A 22,162-nucleotide genomic window follows, 5' to 3' on the forward strand; every position below is an offset into this window, starting at 1 on the left:
TGGGAAGTTTCTGCCTTTGTTGAATGACCAAGTACCTAACAATTTGATTTACCCTGTGTGACAAAACCGACACTGTCACCAAATGTGTATAATTTCACTCTGTACGTAGCAGAAAGATGTATCAATGTGTAGCAGTGCCATAGAGACCATGAAGATGCAGGCTGTCCATCCCCAATCAGTGCTGAGTTAGCTGATCGCACACAGGGCTGCTATATAGATGCTCCCATTGTGCCCTGGGCTATGGAGTAGAATATCTTCCAATGTTCCTGCTCCAGATAGCAAATCAGTGTCCATGCAGAGAAGTGAACATGTTTTGATGATTGATGCTCCATATGTTGAGCAGCCAGCCAAAATTTACTGACTGAAAAATGGCCAGTATGTGAATTGTCCCTCTGATAGTCCAGCAAGAAAAAAATTGGTTTACTTTACCTCTGTGTCTCTCTAGTTCCTTAACTGTGTGATGGTTGACACTTAACTGCCCTCCGAAATGGTCTAATAAGCCACTCAGCTCAAGGGCAATTAGAGATGGGCAACAGATGTTAAAAAAAGTCTAAAAGCACCATCTCAATACACAGAACATTCGCAATAGGGTAGATGAATTAACAGCACAAATGTAAGTGGGTACGATATGATTGTGATTATGGAGACATGGCTGCAAGGAACTGAATATCCAAGGATGCTCGATAGTTAGGATGGACAGGCAAAAAGGAAAAGGAAGTGGCATGGCGTTGTTAGTTAAGAATGTGAAATCAGTGCAATAGTGAGAGAGGATATTGGCTCAGAAAATCTAGATGTAGAATCAGCCTGGTGGGGCCAGGAAGTAACAAGGGGAAGAAAACATTAGTGGGAGTTGTCCATTGGTCTCCAAATAGTAGTGATAAGGTAGAGGATGGCATTAAACAGGATATTAGAGATGCATGTAACAAGGGTGCTACAGTAATGATGGGTGACTTTAATCTACATGTAGACTGAGCAAACTAAATTAGCAATAATACTGTGGCAGATGAAATCCTGGAGTGTGTATGAGATGGATTTTTAGACCAGTTTGTTGAGGAACAAACTAGGAAACAGGCTTTCCTAGATTTGGTATTGTGCAATGAGAAGGGTTTAATAAATAATCTTGTTGTGTGCGGTCCTTTAGGGAACAGTGACCATAATATGATAGAATTCTTCATTAGGATGGAAAGTGAAGTAGTTAATTCTGAAACTAGGGCCCTAAATCCGAACAGAGGAAAATATGAAGGTATGAGGTATGACTTGGCTAAGATAGATTGGGCAACTTCATCAAAAGGCATGACAGAGGATAGACAATGGCTAATACTTAAGGAACAAATGTATGCATTGCAACAGTTATACTTTCCTTTCTGGCGCAAAAGCAGAACAGGAAAAGTGGCTCAACCATGGCTAACAAAAGAAATTAAGGATAGTATTAGATCCAAAGAGGAGTCATATAAAGCTGCTCGAAGAAGTAGCAAGCCTGAGGATTGGGAGCAGTTTAGAATTCAGCAAAGGAGGGCCAAGAGATTGATTCAGAGGGGAGAAATAGAACATGAAAGTAAACTTGCAAGGAACATAAAAGCAGACTGTAAAATCATAGAATCTCGCAATTTTAATGGCACAGAAAGGGGCCATTTGGCCCATCGTGTCTGCACCGGCTCTCCAAATAAGCATTTATGACCTAGTGCCACTGCCCTGCACATGGGATTGGGGGCAATATATTGGCATGGATTGAGAATTGGTTAGCAGACAGGAAACAGCGAGTAGGAATAAATGGGTCTTTTTCGGAGTGGCTGGCAGTGACTATTGGGGTACAGCAGGAATCAGTGCTTGGGTCCCAGCTATTCACAATATATATATCAATGATTTGGATTAGGGAACCAAATGTAATATTTCCAAGTTTGCTGATGACACGAAACTTGGTGGGAATATGAGCGATGAGCATGTTAAGGGGCTTCAAGGCAACTTAGACAGTCTGAGTGAATGGGCAGACACTTGGCTGATGCAGTATAACGTGGATAAGTGTAACGTTATCCACTTTGGTAGGAGAAACAGAATGGCAGAGTATTATTTAAACAGTGATAGATTGGGAAATGTTGATGTACAAAGGGACCTGGGTGTCCATGTACACCAATCACTGAAAGCAAGCATGCAGGTGTGACAAGCAGTTAAGAAGGCAAATGGTATATTGGCCTTCATTGCAAGAGGACTTAAGTACAGGAGCAAGGATGTCTTACTGCAGCTGTACAGGGCCTTGGTGAGAACACACCTGGAGCATTGTGTGTAGTTTTGGTCTCCTTACCTAAGAAAAGATATACTTGCTATAGAGGGAGTGCATTGAAGGTTTACCAGACTGATTCCTGGGATGGCAGCATTGTTGTATGAGGAGAGATTGGACCGACTAGGCCTATATTCACTGGAGTTTAGAAGAGTGAGAGGAGATCCCCTTGAAACATATAAAATTCTGACAGGGATGGACAGACTGGATGCAGGGATGATATTTCCTCTGGCTGGAGTGGAGACGGGGTGGGGGGGTGTCCAGAACAAGGGGTCAGAGTCTCAGGATATGGGGTAGACCATTTAAGACTGAGATGAGGAGAAACTTCTCCACTCTCAGGTGGAGAACCTATGGAATTCTCTACCACAGAGGGCTGTGGAGGCCAAGTCACTGAGCAAATTTAAGAAAGAAATAGGTTTCTGGGCTCTAAAGGCATCAAGGGGTATGGGGAGAGTGCAGGAGTACGGTGTTGAGATAGAGGATCAGCAATGGCGGAGCAGGCTCAAAGGTGCTGAATGACCTACCCCTATTTTCTGCGTTTCTTTGCTTCTAATGCCAGTGACACCCACATCCCATGAAAGTATAAAGAAAAAAAAGTGTGTTAAATTAGTAGGCCAAATTAGAGTAATGAGGCATAGAGGCTAGAAGTATTCTCAGCATTCTGACCTCTCTCCACTTGGAATTGAGGCTCCCGATCACTTTCCCCTGACGCAACAATGATTTGCTTTTATTTAATATAGTATAACATTGCAAAGACACTTCTGAAGAGTGTAACTAGATAAAACCTGACACACACCAAAGGAGGAGATATGAGGACAATTGACTAAATACTGGGTCAAAGAGGCTTAGGAAAGGAATTCTAGAGTATGGGGTTTAGACAACTGAAGGCATCGCCAGCAATGGTGTGACAAAGGAAATGGAGGATGCACAAGAGGATTGCTGCTGGAAAATGAGAGTATGAAAATGCTGGATGAGACAGCATACAACTCGGAGCCAGTTGTCACTCACTGCCTGGGCTCCAGTCAAATGATCACTTGGAGAAGTTGCCAGATGGCACCATAGTGCCCTATCTTAACCAGGACATGGTGCGCTGAGGGGGCTGAAGTAAGCTATAGGGAAATATGATACTTGCACGTTAAGTAACCCTCCTCCCCTGCTGTGATTTGCATCTGTTACAGAAATGGCACCATGAATACCGAATGTTTCGAGAAATGACTGTTTGTGTTATGATTGGCCTGGAGCTGTTCCAAAAGAAAAGGTAAGGCAATGATGGTGTCGAATATAGCAAGCGTACCCTGATTTTTATTGTGAAGTTTAGCGCTTTTTATTCTGTTCTATTTCATCTGCTGGATTAAAAAGACAAGCTAATTTTCAACTGATCGCTAGGAATTTCTACTGTCTGTATTCTTTTTCGAATGCATGAAATGGCGTCGTCCTTAGTGTTGTGGTTTAAATCCCGCTCGTTCCTCTAGGTGGCAGACGTGCCACTGGCTTCTCTCTCTCTCCACAAGCCTGTTTGAGATGGAGCTTTAGTGATTTCTTCCCTCTACTTGAGTCAAGGCAGTAACCAGGCCAGAGAATTATCTGATCTGCCTGACAGCAGCAGTTGGCAGCTGCTGCATCGACTCTGCAGCCGAGTGGATAAAAACCATTCCTGCAGCTTCATCCAGCGTCCCATTTGATAAAAGGACTGTGACCCTGATTGATACAGAGAGAAAAGAGGGCTTGCATTTACATAGCTCCTTTCACAACCTCAGGACATGCCAGAGCGATTTATGACCAGTAACTTAAAGGGTAGCCACTGTTTTATGTTGGAAATGTGACAGCCATTTTGTGCTCAGCAAGACCTGACATATAACAGCTTGATGGTAGCCAGATAACCTATTTTAGCCATGTTGGTTGAGGGAGAAAGATTGGCTAGGACACTACAGAGAACTCCCCTGTGCTTTTTCAGCTGTGGCTCAGTTAGTAACACTCACCTCTCAATTAGAAAGGTTGTAGATTCAAGTCCCATTCTAAGACTTGAGCACAAAAATCAAGGCTGACACTCCAGTGCCATACTCAGGGGTTGCTGCACTGCCAGAAATAAAATCTTTCATGTGAGTTGTTGAACCGAGGCCCCGTCTACCCTCTCAGGTGGATGTAAAAGTTCCCATTGCTTTATTTCAAAGAAGAGCAAGAGAGTTACCCCCCCCAGTGTACTGCCCGATAATTATTTCTCAGTTAACATCACAAGAATAGATTATCTGATCAATATAACATTGCTGCTTGTGGGAGCTTGCTGTGCACAAGTTGGTTGCCTCATTTCCTACATTACAACAGTGACCACACTTCAAGAAGAAAATCCTTAATTGGCTGTAAAGTCATTTGGGATGTCCTGTGGTTGTGAAAGGCATTATATAAATACAAATCTTTCTCAAGTCTTCCTTCCAAAATAACATGCCAGGACCTCCCAGAGAGGGGAAGGCCCTAGAGTCGGACTTGAACTTAAAGCTTCTGATGAAGTGCTTCCTTTCCCGGTTTGTGAGGACTGATCTCAATCACGAGCAACAGTCCCAGTATCCCTTAGCTAGGTAGCACAAATATATGTTACACAGCCTAGCCTTGTATTCCCCCAAATATAGATTGGAGTGATCGAATTGAGGTGTTTAGGTAATTAAAAGATTTATTGCAGTTGCTACTGCTGCTTGTAGCTACTGCTGCTTGTAGCTACTGCTACCACAGGATCTACTGTCATGATATGTCGTGCTCTTCTGTCTTGTACCATCTTCATACGTCCATGTAGCTTGCCTGTAACCGCTGTGTGATGTCTGTCATCCAGCTATGCGTAGGCCGACCCCTCTTTCTGCTGCCCTTGAGAAGAGATCTCTGTAGCTTTTAAGCTCTGGTTAAATGGTCGAAATACTGACATTTTCTTTTCTAGATGCTGCTTTTTAGAGTTCATTTTGCTTGCAATTTCAGGCACCTCTTCATTGTTCTTATGGCCCGTATATGGAATTTTAAACATACGTCTTAGCATCCACATTTCAAAGGACTCAATTTTCTTGCATAGATCTTTACTTGTTGCAGTGGATAGAGAGAAACTATTTCCTCTGGTGAGAGGAGTGTAGAACAAGGGGGTATAACTTTAAAATTAGAACCACATCATTCAGGGGTGATGTCAGAAGGCACTTTATCACCCAAAGGGCAATGGAAATCTAGAATACTTTCTTTCCCTCTCTCTCTCTCTCTCTCTTTCTCTCAGCCAGGGGTCATTTGAAAATTTCAAAACTGAGACTGATGATAAATTTTTATTAGGCTTTATCAGCCATAATTTAGTTGAATGGCAGAACAGGCTCAAGGGACTGAGTGGCCTCCATCTGTTACTATATTTGCCAGTGTTCTTAATTCTGATCACCGTCTAGCAACCCATGTTGCAAGATGAACATTGGACATTGATCAAGAACTGAGCTGGTCTTGGCTGTCTGCACTCATTGACTGGGCTCACCAGTGAAGGATGTTACTATGGGTGAAGAGTCAGAGGACTGCTAGTTCCAGTGGAATCATCTCCCCAGTTCAGAAGCTTCAAGAATAGAGGGGAAAATTAGGAGAGTGGAAGGAAGGCCTTAAAATATAATTGACAATTTCAGCCCCTGCTCCAAACTCCATTCCCTAGCTACTGACACCATCCCCCTCTCCCGGCAGCAGTCTGAGATAAACCAGTCTGTTTGAAGCCTTGGTGTCACATTTAACCCCGAGATGAGCTTCCCACATCATAGTCACATCATGACTAAGACCACTATTTCCACCTCCGTAACATCACCCGACCTAACTCCTGTTTCAGCTTATCTGCTGCAAAAAATCTTCATCCATGCCTTTGTTATCTCTGGACTTGACTATTCCAAAGCAACTCTCGCTGGTTTCCATATTCTATGCTCTGTAAACTTGAGGTCATCCAAAACTCTACTCCTGTGTCTCAACTCACAATAAATCCTGTTCCCCCATAACCCTTGTGCTTGCTGACCCATACCAGCTCCCGGTCAAGGAATGTCTTAATTTTAAAATTCTCATCCTTGTTTTCAAATATGTCCATGTCTTCATCCTTCCATGTTTCTGTAACCTTCCCCAGCCCTAGAATCTTCTGAGATACCTTTGCTTCTCTAACTCTGGCCTCTTGAGCACCCCTGATTTCAATCATGCTACCTATGGTGACCATACCTTCAGCTGCCTTGGCCCTAAGCTCTGCCATTCCCTCCCTACACCTCTCCTCTTCTCTTTCCTCCTTGAAGACGCTTCTTAAAACCTGCCCTTTTTAATCAAGCTTTTGTTCCTCTGACCTAATATCTCCTTGTGTGGCTTGGTGTCACATTTTGTTTTATATTGGTCCTGGGACATTCTATTCTGTTAAAGGGCTATATAAGTATAAGTTGTTATCTTAAAGGAGGAGGGAGAGGTATAAAGTCAGAGAGGTTTAGGGAGAAAATTCTAGAGCATGTAGATGAAGAGCATGGCTGAGCAATGAAAATCTGGGTGCGCAAGAGGCAAGACTTGAGGAGCTCAAAGATCTCAGGGCGTTGTAAGGTAATAGATAGGGAGGGGCCAGTGCACAGAGGAATTTGAAAACAAGGATGAAAACGTAGCTCAGTAAACACAGTGGTGCTAAGTGAATGGATCCTGGAGAAGTTAGGATACGAACAAAGAGAGGTTTTTTCCCACAAATGGTCAGAATGAAGAATAGCGAACTTAGCGTACAGGAATGTTTTTTCCTGCCACACAATTACTGCACCCAAAGTCCAGACAAAAAAGTTCCTGATTCCTCTGTTAACACGGGAACGAGTAAATCTGACGAGGAGCTGAAACACATGGATCAAGAAAGTCTTGGTTGATTTAGCTAATTTCAGGCAGACAGAGGTAGATGGCCTTCTATTGACCCCCACTGCCCTTACATTCCCAGTGACCTGCCATCCTGGAAAATGTGCCCGTCACATGAGAGCAGGGCGAGAGTTTGGCAGTGAGGCCCTCAGCAGTCAAATAACCTGCCATTCATTGCTTAAGCTCACACATGGAAATTGACACTGGACAGACAGCAGGAGCCCCCTACCTTTAAAATTGTAGGATTTAAAACATATTTGCATGAATTGGCCTTCACTTCATGGAGATGATATCACAATACTTGTTACTGAAGCTGTTTTTGTCTTTTCTGAAAAATTCATCTGAAAGAAACCTGCCAAGTACAAAACTCTGAACCCACGTCATGCAGGAATAGACCAGATTTGGCTCACTCAGCCACCAGCTGCACTGGGACCTAAACATGAACAAGTGCAATGAACTAAAGCCATTTATTTTCTTATTTAATCCCCTTTAACCATTTGCTTACCTAGTTTTTAAACAAAGAATCATAGAATCACAGTGCAGAAGAGGCCCTTCGGCCCATCAAGTCTGCACCAACACGTGAGAAACACCTGACCTACCTACCTAATCCCATTTACCAGCACTTGGCCCATAGCCTTGAATGTTATGACATGCCAAGTGCTCATCCAGGTACTTTTTAAAGGATGTGAGGCAACCCACCTCCACCACCCTCCCAGGCAGTGCATTCCAGACCGTCACCACCCTCTGGGTAAAAAAGTTTTTCCTCACATCTCCCCTAAACCTCCTGCCCCTCACCTTGAACTTATGTCCCCTTGTGACTAACCCTTCATCTAAGGGAAACAGCTGCTCCCTATCCACCCTGTCCATGCCCCTCATAATCTTGTACAACTCGATCAGGTCGCCCCTCAGTCTTCTCAGCTCCAACGAAAACAACCCAAGTCTATCCAACCTCTCTTCATAACTTAAATGTTTCATCCCAGGCAACATACTGGTGAATCTCCTCTGCACCCCCTCCAGTGCAATCACATCCTTCCTATAATGTGGCAACCAGAGCTGCACACACTACTCCAGCTGTGGCTTCACCAAGGTTCTATACAACTCCAGCACGATCTCCATACTTTTGTAATCTATGCCTCGATTGATAAAGGCAAGTGTCCCATATGCCTTTCTCACCACCCGACTAACATGCCCCTCCACCTTCAGAGAAAGAATGTAAAATTTCATAGCACCTTATCTCACCTCAAAAATCGCTATGTACTTCCTGTGGAATGAATTGTCAATCTTTGATTAAAACAGAGAAACTTAACATTTACCACAATATTAACTTGCATATGCAGCACCTTCGACGTGGGAAAATGCCCCAAGGCACTGCAAAGGAGAGTTAATAGGTACAAAGGGATAGCAAGCCATGTAAGGATATATGTGGAATAGATGACTTAATGTTTGGTCAAAGAGGCAGGTTTTAAGGATAAAAAAAAAACTGCGGATGCTGGAAATCCAAAACAAAAACAGAATTACCTGGAAAAACTCAGCAGGTCTGGCAGCATCAGCGGAGAAGAAAAGAGTGAGCTTATATTTCACCCCTCTCCTTGGATTCATTTAGTTCTGTTGAAGGGTCATGAGGACTCAAAATGTCAACTCTTTTCCTCTCTGCCGATGCTGACAGACCTGCTGAGTTTTTCAAGGTAATTTTGTTTTTGTTTGGGTTTTAAGGATGGTGTTAAGGGGAGAGATTGTGGCAGAGGGGTTTAGGGAGATAACTTCAGAGATTAGGGCCTAAAGAGCTGAATGCACTGATGCCAGTTGTGGGGTGGAAGGACTTGGGGGGATAAGCAAAATTCCAGAGCTGCTGGTGGATTCTAGTGCTAGAAAAATTACAAAAATAGAGTGCCGTGAGACCGTGAAAGGGTTTGAATAAGCGAATGAGAAGTTGAGACTTGAGTTGTTGGGAGCATGGTCGGCAATATAGATCAGTGAGCACAGGGGTGGTGGGCAAAAGGAATGGTGTGCTATAGAGTGCACACAGCACAGATTTAGTACCTAAATTGTGACAAAGCAGGGTTAGGATCGCAATTAAGTATGCCTGGATATGGTGAAGGGAGGAAGGGCAGCAGTATTGATAAGAAACAATATTATCAGTCATGAATGCTAAGAAGAAAAGTGATGCAATTAGAATTACTTTGTTTCACCTACAGCATTAATAACAGACCATGTTCTGGGGGAAAGTATCACACTTCTCTCTGTTGAGGAACCCCTTGTTTACAGTGCCGTGGTGTCATTCTTGATGAACCACCTTCATCTTTGACCTCGTAATGGGTGCCAAAAAATGTGTCTTATCAATTGGAGATGTGCAGACCCACCGGATTTGCCTGTGCTGGTTCTTTCTGACTTGTCCTGCCCTGCTTTCTTGCCCTCTTCTCCACTGTTAAGAAAGAAATGCTGACATTTATATAATGCCTTTCACAACCTCAGCACATCCCAAAACACTTCACAACCAATGAAATACTTATGAAGTTCAGTCGTTTGTAAATGTTGGACACAAAACAGCTTATGTGAGCGCAGCAAGATCTCACAAGCAGTAACGTGATAGTGACAAGGCAATTTTTTTTTCGTGATGGTGGTGGAGGGATAGCTATTGGTCGGCACTGGGGGGAACTCCATCACTGTTCTTCGGAATAGTGCTGTGGGGGCGCTTATGTCCATCTGAGAGCCTAGGCAGCTTAACATCTTATCTGTAAGGCGGCACTTCTGAGGGGGTAGCCGCTCAGTTTGGCATTAAATTGTGCCTAGATCATGAGCTCAAGTCTCTGATGTGGGATTTGGGGAGGCGATGACATAGTGGTATTGTCACTGGACAAGTAACCCTGAGACCCAGGGTTCGAATCCCACATGGCAGATGGTGGAATTTGAATTCAGTAAAAATCTGGAATTAAAAGTCCATGAAACATGGACCATGAAACCATTGTCGATTGTTGTAAAAAAAAAAACCCATCTGGTTCACTAATGTCCTTTAGAGGAGGAAATCTGCCATCTTTACCTGGTCTGGCCTACATGTGACCCCAGACCCATAGCAATGTTAAATTCTTAAATGCACTCTGAAATGGCCTTGCAAGCCACTCAGTTTTATCAAACTGCTTAAAAAGTCCCAAAAAAGGGATGAAACCAGGTGGTACCACCCATCATCCACCTAGGCACTGGAAATGACAACGGCAAACTCAGCCATGTTGACCCTGCAAAGTCCTCCTCGCTAACATCTGGGGGCTGGTGCCAAAATTGGGAGAACTGTCTTACAGAATAGTCAAGCAATGGTCTGACATAGTCATCCTCACAGAATCTCCCTTGAAGATCATGCCCTGATCATCACCATCGCTGGACATGTCCTTTCCCACCGGCAGGACAAACCCAGCAGAGGTGGCAGCACAGTGGTATACAGTTGGGAAGGAATTGCCCTGGGAGCCCTCAACAATGATTCTGAACCCCATTAATTCTTATGGTCGAGGAAACCTCCTGCTGATTACCATGTACCACCCTCCCTCAGCTGATGAATCAGTGCTCCTCCATATTGGAACACCACTGAAAGAAGCACTGAGGATGGCATGGGTGCAGAATGTACTCTGGGTGGGGGACTTCAGTGTCCTTCACCAAGAGTGGCTTGGTAGCTACTGACAGAGCTGGCTGAGTCCTAAAGGACATAGCTAGACTGGATCTGCGGCAAGCGATGAAGGAACCAACAAGAGGGAAAAACATACTTGACCTCATTCTCACCAGATGCATCTGTCCATGACAGTATCGATAGGAGTGACCGCCACACAGACCTTGTGGAGAGGGAGTCCCGTCTTCACATTGAGGATACCCTCCATCATGTTGTGTGGCACTACCACCATGCTAAATGGGATGGATTTCGAACAGCAAGAGTGGGTATCCATGAAATGCTGTGGGTCATCAGCAGCAGCAGAATTGCACCCAAACACAATTTGTAAATTCATGGCCTGGCACATCCCCCACTCTCCCATTATCATCAAGCCAGGGGATCAACCCTGATTCAATGAAGAGTGCAGGAGGGCATGCCAGGAGCAGCACCAGGCATACCTAAAAATGAGGTGTCAACCTGGTGAAGCTATGACACAAACTACTTGCATGTCAAACAGCATAAGCAGCAAGTGATAGACAGATCTAAGCAATCCCACAGCAACCAACAGATCAGATCTAAACTCTGCAGGCCTGCCACATCCAGTCATGAACGGTGGTGGACAATTAAGCAACTCACTGGAGGAGGAGGCTCCATAAATACCCCCATCTTCAAAAATGGGGGAGCCCAGCACATCAGTGCAAAAGATAAGGGCTGAAGCATTTGCTACAATCTGCAGCCAGAGTGCTCAGTGGATGATCCATCTCGGCCTCCTCCGGAGGTCACCAGCATCACAGCTGTCAGTTTTCAGCCAATTCGATTCACTCCTTGTGACAGCAAGAAATGGCTGAAGGCACTGGATAGTGCAAAGGCTATGGGCCCTAACAATATTCTGGCAATAATACTGAAGACTTGTGCTCCAGAACTTGATGCGCCCCCAGCCAAGCTGTTCCAGTACAGCTACAACACTGGCATCTACCCGGCTATTTGGAACATTGCCCAGTTATGTCCTGTACACAAAAAGCAGGACAAATCCAACCCGACAAATTACCACTCCATCAGTCTATACTCAATCATCAGTAAAGTAATGGAACTGCTATCAAGCAGTTGCTTAGTAATAACCTGCTCACTGACACCCAGTTTGTGTTCTGCCAGGGCCACTCAGCTCCTGACCTCATTACAGCCTTAGTTCAAACATGGAAAAAAGAGCTGAATGCCCAGTTGAGGTGAGAGTGACTGCCCTCGACATCAAGGCACATTTTACTGAGTGTGGCATCAAGGAGCCCTAGCAAAACTGGAGTCAATGGAAATCAGGGGGAAAAGTCTCTACTGGTTGGAGTCATACCTAGCACAAAGGAAGATGATTGTGGTTGTTGGAGGTCAGTCATCTCAGCTCCAGGACGTCACTGCAGGAGTTCCTCAGGGTAGTGTCCTTGGCCCAACCATCTTCAACTGCTTCATCAATGACCTTCCTTCCATCATAAGGTCAGAAGTGGGGATGTTCACTGATGATTGTACAATGTTCAGCACCATTCGTGACTCCTCAGATACTGAAGCAGTACATGTCCAAATGCAGCATGACCTGGACAATATCCAGGCTTGGGCTGACAAGTGGTAAGCAATATTTGCACCACACAAGTGCCAGGCAATGACCATCTCCAACAAGAGAGAATCTAACCATTGCCCCTTGATGTTCATTGGCATTACCATCACTGAATCCCCAAGTATCAACATCCTGGGGGTTACCATTGACCAGAAACTGAACTGGACTAGCCATATAAATACTGTGACTACAAGAGCAGGTCAGAGGCTAGGAATCCTGCAATGAGTAACTCACCTCCTCTCTCCCCAATGTCTGTCCACTATCGACAAGGCACAAGTCAGGACTGTGATTGAATACTCCCCACTTGCCTGGATGAATGCAGCTCTCGCAGCAATCAAGAAGCTTGACACTGTCCAGGTCAAAACAGCCCACTTGATTGGCACCACATCCACAAACATTCACTCCCTCCACCACCGACGCACAGTAGCAGCAGTGTGCGCCAGTTACATGATGCACTGCAGGAATTCACCAAGGCTCCTTAGACATCACCTTCCAAACCCATGAATACTACCATCTAGAAGGACAAAGTCAGCAGATCGATGGGAACACCACCACCTGGAAACTCCCCTCCAAGTCACTCACCACCCTGACTTGGAAATATATCGCCATTCCTTTACTGTCACTGAGTCAAAATCCTGGAACTCCTTAACAGCACTGTGGGTGTACCTACACCACATGGACTGCAGCAGTTCAAGAAGGCAGCTCACCACCACCTTCTCAAGGGCAACAAGGGATGGGCAATAAATGCTGGCCCAGCCAGCCAAGCCCAGATCCCATGAATTGATTAAAAAAAAGAGAACACCCTGAATTAGAAGTGCGATTGTCACCACTGGAACACTGTTGGCAGAGCTGCTCTCCATAGGGTGATCACATGCTGAATAGATCTTCAGCAATCTTTATTCCCTGCAGTATTTAATGAGTGGAGTCAGCTTGATATTGAACTCAGCATTCCTCTGTTGAGCTGCACTTCATGCATGTGTACTCTGGGGACTTTATGCTTCCAGGATATTTCAGAGTGTGCTATTCTTATCTATCACTTTTCTAAATCCCTTTTCCATCATTTCATACACTATTTACTGTTGTGCTATACACTAGTACTACCCACAGAAATTGTTTGCTCATTCACTTGCTGTTTTGGTCCCACTCCAATTAAGCACCAAGCTCCGACTTAAAGCTAAACTTCTTGTCTCCTGTCATTCACTCAGCTTCCTACTCAACCAGATTCTCCCAGCTCAAGCCCTCCATATTTGCTCCATGGCACTTCCACTACTGCTTATATGCCCCCTTTTCTATGTTTCATCTTAACACTCTCCTCACCTTGAACTGCTTACAGCAAACCAATCTCATTGATTTCCTTGGCTTCCTGCTTAGTGTTCATTATCAAGCATTCTAAGACATTGCTGTACCAATGCTATATAGATGGGATTTATGATTTATTTCCCTGCGAGTAGTGCACAAATGCAATTTAGGTGGCTGGGAGAAAACCTCTTCTGTTTGCTGGCTGTAGGAGCCCTATGTTCAACAGGTTTGGGAAGCTCAATCCAGTTACTAATGGACACAGACTCTCAGGACCAAATTACCCCTAATTTGTACCTTTGGCTCAAGAGTTGGCAATCTCAATCACAGACAACATTAGTTTGAAAAGATGGAAAAATGTTTAATTGTGACTGTTAAACCATTATCGCTTGTCATAAAAACCCATCTGATTCACTAATGTCCTTTAGGGAAGGAAATTTGCCGCCCTGACCAGGTCTAGCCTACATGTGACTCCAGACCTACAACAATATGGCAGATTCTCAAAATACCCACATCCCATGAAAGAATAAAGAAAAAAATGACAACTTTTTACAGGGCAATCTTAAGCTTGTATGTAACATATTCTCACCTTAATTTGTGCTTAAAATCAACTTGTGACTAAAGCAACCTTTCATGGGCTTTCTTCCCCAGATCCCAATTAGCCTGAAGTCATTACCAGTGAATACAATTCATGTTGACAGAGCCACACCGCCTTCATAACTATTCACACTCTTGCAATATGTAAAACTCCCAGAATAACAAGCAGCCTGTTACTCACTTTGTATGTAAACCAGCTGAATGCCTGAATTCTACTCTGTAACTCTCTTAGTCTTTCCATCTCTTCACCCTCTTCTCTTCTCCCTGCTTCCTTCTCTCCCTCTTCCCCTCTCCTGCCAGTCCACCTGCCCTCCCTGGCCCCATGCACCTCCATCCACCCTTTCCCCTTCAATTTCCCCCTCCCTTCTTCCCCCCGCTTCCATTTCCCTTTCTCCTCCTCCTCCTCCCTCACCTTCCCCCGTTCCCCCTCCCTTCCTCCTCAACCCCCTCTCCCCCTTCCCTTCCTTGTTTGGTATTTGTTGCTTTCTGTATAAGCCATCTAAATCCTGAACATGGTGAAATGAAATTGCTGAACATGGTGAATGAGTAACTGGGGCCACACAGTGCGGCAATTGGATTCAGCATCTAGCTCCATCCCAATATCTGGCATGCATGCACATCATTCACACCCCAATGTGCCCCACTGAGCCGTGGTGTACCAGCTGTGGCCCAGTGGGTAGCACGCTCTCATTTCTGAGTCAGAAGGCTGTCGTTTCAAGTCCCACCCCCAGAGACTTGAGCATGTAAACTGGGCTGAGACACTCAGTTACGGAGGGAGAACTGCACTGTCAGAGATGCTGTATTGCAGATGAAATGTTACACTGAACCACTGTCTCCCCTCTCAGGTAGCCTATTTTGTAGAAGACCATTGGAGTTATCATCATCAAAACATTACCACCTTGCTATTTGTGGGAACTTGTGCACAAATTGGCTCCTGCATTTCCTACAACACTTCAAAAGTGCTGATTTGGCTGTGAATCACTTTGAAGTGTCCTGATTGATAGACTAGGATAAGGTCATTGGATAACACAGGGGAGTAGCAGTCTGACCTGATGCCTTTCCCGATCCTCCTGTATAAATACGTATCTTTCTTTCTATAAATGCAGTCTCTCTAACAGTGTGGAAGGTGTAATAAGTTGAATTACTATTGCACATTGGAGATGTTCGATGCTAAAGTTTTTCATCCCCTTTAACAGGAATCTGCTGCAGTAATAACATCTGATTCCAGTGTACATAACACTGGATATTTCAGGTCTTTGTTATCCTTAAGGTTCTTTGGCAATGTTCCTTAGTCCTGCCCTCTAAGAAGCAATTCAAATAAGTGGCTGAGTGGCCAAGTTAGTCTGGCTAGCAACCAGTAAGAACACTGGATAGCCCTGCTTTTCATCTGTCAATATTCTGTTTTGCACTCTCAGCAGTGCAGTTTAATCTGCCCAGCGACTAATCAGAAGCAGGGCATATGTGTGGGGTGTGTGTATGTGTGCATGCATGCTTGTGTCTATGTGTTGTGCTTGTTTATGTTTTCAGCTGAATCTCCAAGGGTCTGAATATGTTATTTTGACCACCAAAGATCACTCAGGGAAGGAATTTAAGCTCCTTGCTTCCCTGGCTGCGGGCCCACAGTTCCAGTTCTGAGAAGAGTCCCAGGCCATTTCGACAGCTGCTGAACATGGTGAATGAGTAACTGGGGCCACACAGTGCGGCAAACCGCCTGGGAACAGGCACTTTAAATGGCTGCACTGTCACCTTCCCCCAAAACATTGGAATAAAACCAAACTTGGAGATTGCTGTGTACAGTTTACGGCATTTGGTAGTTTGGGATGACAGGGGAGAAGCACATTCAACAGCAAAACCTTCCTTTTAAACTGTTGAAGTTATTTTCATGATGCCTGCACTTTTTAAATGATTTCAAAGAAGCATTCTAGATTGCATCTTTGAAACTGTTCCCAGAACCAGCCCTGTGTATTCACAGCTGTCAGTTTTGTCCACCAGGATTTTTCATAGATGATGAGTTGGCCCATTTAAAAGGAGAAAGAATCTCACCGTCAATAGAGTCCCTTGTTCAGCTTCCCCTCCCCTTGCTCTCAATGCGCTGACTTATCGTCGCTTACAGTTCCACAGGTTCTGGAATCTCATCCGAGTACCCATTAATCAGTTGTGAGTGCTGACGCTCTGTTCGACCTTGGGGAAGGGAAGAGACCCAGCTTGATCCTTTTTTCACCTGACCACCTTTTTGTAGCAGGAGTTGAAGGGAGGGTTACTGATCAGCACAGAGGAGTAGGATCTCAAGCTGATCTTTCCCAGTCCTCCCCTCTTCCCTAGCTCAGTGGCATTGAAATTAATTGTGGCATTCCTTTCGCTCTTCCATTGTCCATAAACACATGCGAACAAAGTGCTGTGGGGTTTATTATTTTTAGAGGAATATAATTAAGAAGACATGAGTTGAAGAGTTAATTACTCCTTAACCTTCTAAACTTAGATAGAACCTCGGTTAGACCACCCTTGCAGTACTGTGAATAGTTCTGGCGCCCATGTTATAAAAAGGATTTAGAGACACTGGAGAAGGTGCAAAAAGAATTACAAGGATGTTACCAGAATTGATAGGAAAGACTTAATGGGCTGAGGATCTTTTCTCTAGGAAAGAGAAGACTGAGAGGTGACCTGAGAGAGGACTTTAAAATCATGCAAGGGTTTGATAAGATAGACAAAGAAGATGCTTCCTCTTGAGAGGGAGAACTGGGGACCATAAATATTAGATTAAATATTAGGGAGTTCCAGGATTTTGACCCAGCGACAGTGAAAGAACAGAGATATAATTCCAAGTCAGGATGGTGTGTAGCTTAGTGATGATATTTTCATGTGCCTGGTGCCCTTGTTCTTCTGTGTGGCTCAGGCTGCAGCATGTATTACATAATGTGATGAGTAACCTGTGGGATCTTTTTTCAGTTACAATGAAGCCTTGATGTACCTTATCCATGCGTACCAATATAACAAAGAGCTGCTGTCCAAAGGGATATACAGAGGGCACGATGAAGAGCTGATGTCACATTACAGGCGCGAGTGTTTGCTTGTAAGTATAGTTTGATGACACAAACCATGCATAATTAACATATTCATACAGGTCGCCTCTAAGCAATGACTCACGAGTCAAAATGTAACGTTTGCTGTTTTGTTAATACAGTCCTGCTCTATGTAACTTTGTGATAATTAGAATCTGCTGTAAAATCTGGGCGATAAGTTGCATTGTTACCCAATCCACTTCCCTTCTATTGGTGAGCAAAACAGCATGCATGGAAGGTGTAACTTGCACATCAGGTTTTATACATATCCCAGTGTTGTTAATGATGTTTGGATTACTGAGCTAGGCACTGCCCTGTTAATATTTGGATATTGGTTCAAATCTCGCAGTGACTTATGGGACGAAAGTTCTCTTTTGCTGGCTGGAATGGTTGTCTGTGTTGAGTTTGGGAAATCTCAACATAGTTTTTACTGAGGGGGCAGGAACCCTTCCTTTAATTAGCACTAAGTTAACCTTCACCATGAGGTCACAGGGGAGGAAAACAGAAAAACATTACACCAGTACAGAAAGTGACACCTGAGACATGGGCAGAATAGTTTTACTGCGGATCTAATCTTTTTAGTAAGTTAAATAATGAAAGATGCAACTCATCTGTAAGCATGAGTAATTTGGAAAATAATGCGTATTACATATAATTCATGACATAGAATTTACAGCACAGAAGCAGGTCATTTGGCCCAATTAATCAATGGTGCTGTTTATGCTCACAAGCCTTCTCCCACAATTTTCCATTTAACTCCATCAATATACCTTCTTATTCCTTTATCCCTCATGTATTTATCTTGCTATCTCTTGAATGTATCTATGCTATTCACTTTCACTATTCCTTGTGATGGCGAATGAAATATGAAAATAAAATGTACAGTTTTAAAAGGGTTACAGGAACAGAGACACCTAGGGGTATGTGTGTACAAATCATTGAAGGTGACAGGGAAGGTTGAGAAAGTGTTTTTTAAAAAAGGTTTACAGGATCCTGGGCTTTATAAATAGAGGCATAGAGTATTGCATCTAATTTTGGGCACTGTCTGAACCCTTCATGGTTTTAAAAACCTCTTCTCCTTTGGTCTAAGGTGAACAACCCCAGCTTCTCCAGTTTATCCATGTAACTATAATCCTTCATCCCTGGGACCATTCCAGTAAATATCTTTAGTACCCCCTCCAAATTTGTTATGTTTTCCGTTAACATTTAAGGTTGTTTGACATATTCCTTTGCTGTGCTTGGGTTAGAAACTGAATGAGCATGCTGCAGCTCTCTTCGAGTCGGGAGATGACCAAGAAGTAGAGGAAGGTCTCACCACCATGAATGAGTTGGTCGTACCCTGTCTACCACTACTGCTGGTGGATGAAATGGAGGAGAAAGACATTGTGGCTGTAGAGGACATGAGAAACCGATGGTGTTCGTATCTGGGTCAAGAAATGGAACGTAAGTATTGTTGGATGTGTATTGAGCTATCCAGATTCGGAGATACGTCATGAAAGAAAGTACAGGCGGCTCAGAGATAAACTTGAAGTAGATTTTAAAAAATCAAGTTAAAAGAAATGGTTAATTATCACCAGTTACTTTGTTAGAAGGAACAACGAGAGGAGGTGCTCCATAAGTGGTAAGGTTTGAAGTGGAGCAGAGAGACAGACCATGGTGTGCAGCTCACTAAAATACTTTGCGACTTTGTATCACAACCATAAGAAGTGGGCCATTCGGCCCATCGAGTCTGCTCCACCATTCAATGAGATCATGGCTAATCTTATAATCCTCAATTCCACTTTCCTGCCTTTTCCCCATGAACCTTGATTCCCTTACTGATTAAAAATCTGTCCATCTCAGCCTTGAATATATTTAACGACCCAGCCTCTACAACCGTCTGCAGTAAAGAATTCCACAGATTCACTATCTTCTGAGAGAAGAAAAACTTCCTCATCCCTGTCTTAAATGGGCGACCCCTTACTCTGAGATTATGCCTCCTGGTCCTAGACCCTCCCACAAGTGGAAACAGCATCTCAGCATCTACCCTGTCATGCTCCCTAAGAATCTTATATGTTTCAATAAGGTCGGCTCTCATTCTTCTAAACTCCAATGAGTACGGGTCCAACCTACTCAACCTCTCCTCATAAGAAAATCCCTCCATACCCGGGATCAACCTAGTGAACCTTCTCTGGACTGCTTCCAATGCCAGTATATCTTTCCTTCGATAAGGGGACCAAAATTGTTCACGGTGTTCTAGGTGTGTCTAACTAGTGCCTTGTATAGTTTTAGCTTTTTATATTTTTATACTCCGTTCTCTTTGAAATAAAGGTCAACATTCCATCTGCCTTCCCTATTATCTGCTGATCTTGTATGTTAGCTTTTTGGGATTTATGCACGAAGACTTTCAAATTCCTCTGTGCTGTAGCTTTCTGCACTCTTTTTCTATGTAAATAATATTCAGCTCCTTTATTCTTCCTGCCAAAATGCATAACCTCTCATTTTTCCACATTATATTCCACCTGCCAAGTTTTTGCCCAATCACTTAACCTGTCTATATCCCTCTGTAGACTCTTTGTGTCATCCTCACCACTTGCCTTCCCACCTATATTTGTGTCATCCACAAACTTTGCGATATACTGCAAATAATTGTGGCCCCAGCACTGATCCCTGTGGCACTCCACTAGTTACAGGTTGCCATCCTGAAAATGCCCCCCCTTATCCCAACTCTCTGTCTTCTATTAGTTAGCCAAACCTCTATCCAAGCTAATACACTACTCCCAACACCATGGGCCCTTAGCTTATTAAGTAGCCTTATATGCGGTACCTTACCAAATGCCTTTTGGAAAGCCAAATGTATTACAGCTACAGGTTACCCTTTATCTATCCTGCTTGTTACCTTCTCAGAGAATTCTAATAAATTTGTCTGCTTGATTAGATTATGTATTTCTAAATGCTCTGCTATTACATCCTTTATACAGACTCTAACATTTTCCCAATGACAGATGTTAAACTAACTGGTGCCCCACTTCCTTTTTGTATATTTTAAGAAGCTCTTATTGTCTGTTTTTATATTACTTGCTAGTTTACCCGCAAAGTTTATTTTCTCCCTCTTTATTACTTTTTTAGTCATCTTTTGTTGGTGTTTAAAACTTTCCCAATCCTCTGGCTTACCACCAATCTTTGCCATATTGTATGTTTTTTTTTTGCAATTTGATATTATCCTTAACTTCCTTGGTTAACCATGGTTGGTTTATCCCCTTCCTAGAATCCTTCTTCCTCACTGGGATATATCTTTGTTATGAGTCATGAACTATTTCCTTAAAGGTCTACCATTGTTCATCAACCGTCTTTTCTGCTAAACTCCTTTCCCAGTCACTCCAGCCAACTCTGCCCTCATTCCTTTGCAGTTACCCTTATTTAAGTTTAGCACAGTCATTTCCAAACCAAGTTTCTCACTCCCAAACTGAGTGCTAAATTCTACCATGTTATGGTCACTGTTTCCTAGGGGTCTTTTACTGTAGGATCATTTATTAAACCTGCCTTATAACACATTACCAGATCCAAAATAGCCTGATCCCTGTTTGGATCCACAACATATTGTTCTAGGAAACTGTCCTGAAGACACTCTATGAATTCTTGCTCGTGCTACCTCTGCCAATTTGATTTTCCCAATCTACATGAAGATTAAAGTCACCCATGATGAATATGCTGCCTTTTTTACATGCCCTCATTATCTCCTGATTTATTCTCTGCCCTACAGTGTAGCTACTGTTAGGGAGCAGAGATTATTACCTTGGAGAGTCTGCTTTTTAATTTAGCTCCTAACTGTTTAAGTTATTTCAGCAGAATCTCCTTTCTAGTCCTATCAATGTCATTGGTACCAACATAGATGACGACAACTGGATCCCTCCCCTCCCCTGCAAGTATGTCCCCAGCCCTAAGGAGATGTCCTTAACCCTGACACTGGGCAGGCAACACAGCCTTCAGGACTCATGCTCATGGTTGCAAAGAGCAGTATCTATCCCCCTAATTATACTGTCCCTATCACTACTACATTCCTATTTTCTCTCCCCACTTGAATGGCTCCCTGTGTCATGGTGCCGAGGTCATTTCGCTCATTCTCCCTGCAACCCCTGCTCTCGTCCACATAGCTTGCAAGAACCTTGTAACTGTTGGACAGTTTCAGGGGCTGAGGCTCCTCTAACCCTACCCCCTGGGTCCCCATACCTGCTTCGCTTGCTGTCACATCATCCTGTTCCTGATCACAGACCAAATTTGAATTACCTAATGTGAGGGGTGTGACCGTCTCCTGAAACAAAATGTCCCGGTCACTTTCCCCCTCCCTGATGTGGCACAACATCTGCAGCTCAGACTCCAGCTGTTTAACTCGGATCCAAAGTTCCTTGAGCCACAAACACTTACTACAGATGTATTCGCTCTGGATCACCTTGGTGTCCAGTATCCCCCACATGCTGCAGCAGCAACACATCACCCATCCTGCCTTCACTATTGTATTTTATTTAATTAATTAATTACGTACTCTAACATACCTGCTCTTTACACCGGAAGAAACCCCCGCTCTTTACACTTTATTGTAATTTTTTTTACATACCAGTATCGATCTTATTCTTAACTAGCTATTTTTAAGAAAAAGAGAAAAAGACTAGAGACCTAAACACAAACTAAGGACCTTATTTTTACTTTGAAGACTAGAAATACTCATCAATCCTACTCACCAATCAGCTGCTCTCTGCAATCTTTAATGATCTCTCGCCTCTCTCTTCATGCTCTTTAATGGTCTCTCACTCTTTTCTCACTCTCTCACTGTTAATGGCCCTGCTGCTCCTCTCGCACTCTCATTGTTAATGGCC

At 43.6% G+C, this 22,162-nt stretch overlaps 1 protein-coding gene across 5 annotated transcripts in view; it reads left to right on the forward strand.

Annotated features, from left to right (window-relative positions):
- Positions 1-22,162, forward strand: part of usp25 (ubiquitin specific peptidase 25) — a 177,189-nt gene that overhangs the window by 145,894 nt on the left and 9,133 nt on the right. For all 5 annotated transcript variants that reach the window (XM_041210981.1, XM_041210983.1, XM_041210982.1 and 2 more), the window contains 3 exons: positions 3,454-3,533; positions 17,197-17,320; positions 18,557-18,752. In XM_041210981.1, the coding sequence (XP_041066915.1) occupies positions 3,454-3,533; positions 17,197-17,320; positions 18,557-18,752 (400 nt within the window). The remainder of the gene's footprint in view (positions 1-3,453; positions 3,534-17,196; positions 17,321-18,556; positions 18,753-22,162) is intronic.

This window comes from Carcharodon carcharias, chromosome 18, assembly GCF_017639515.1.
Source record: "Carcharodon carcharias isolate sCarCar2 chromosome 18, sCarCar2.pri, whole genome shotgun sequence".
NCBI classification, from domain to species: domain Eukaryota; kingdom Metazoa; phylum Chordata; class Chondrichthyes; order Lamniformes; family Lamnidae; genus Carcharodon; species Carcharodon carcharias.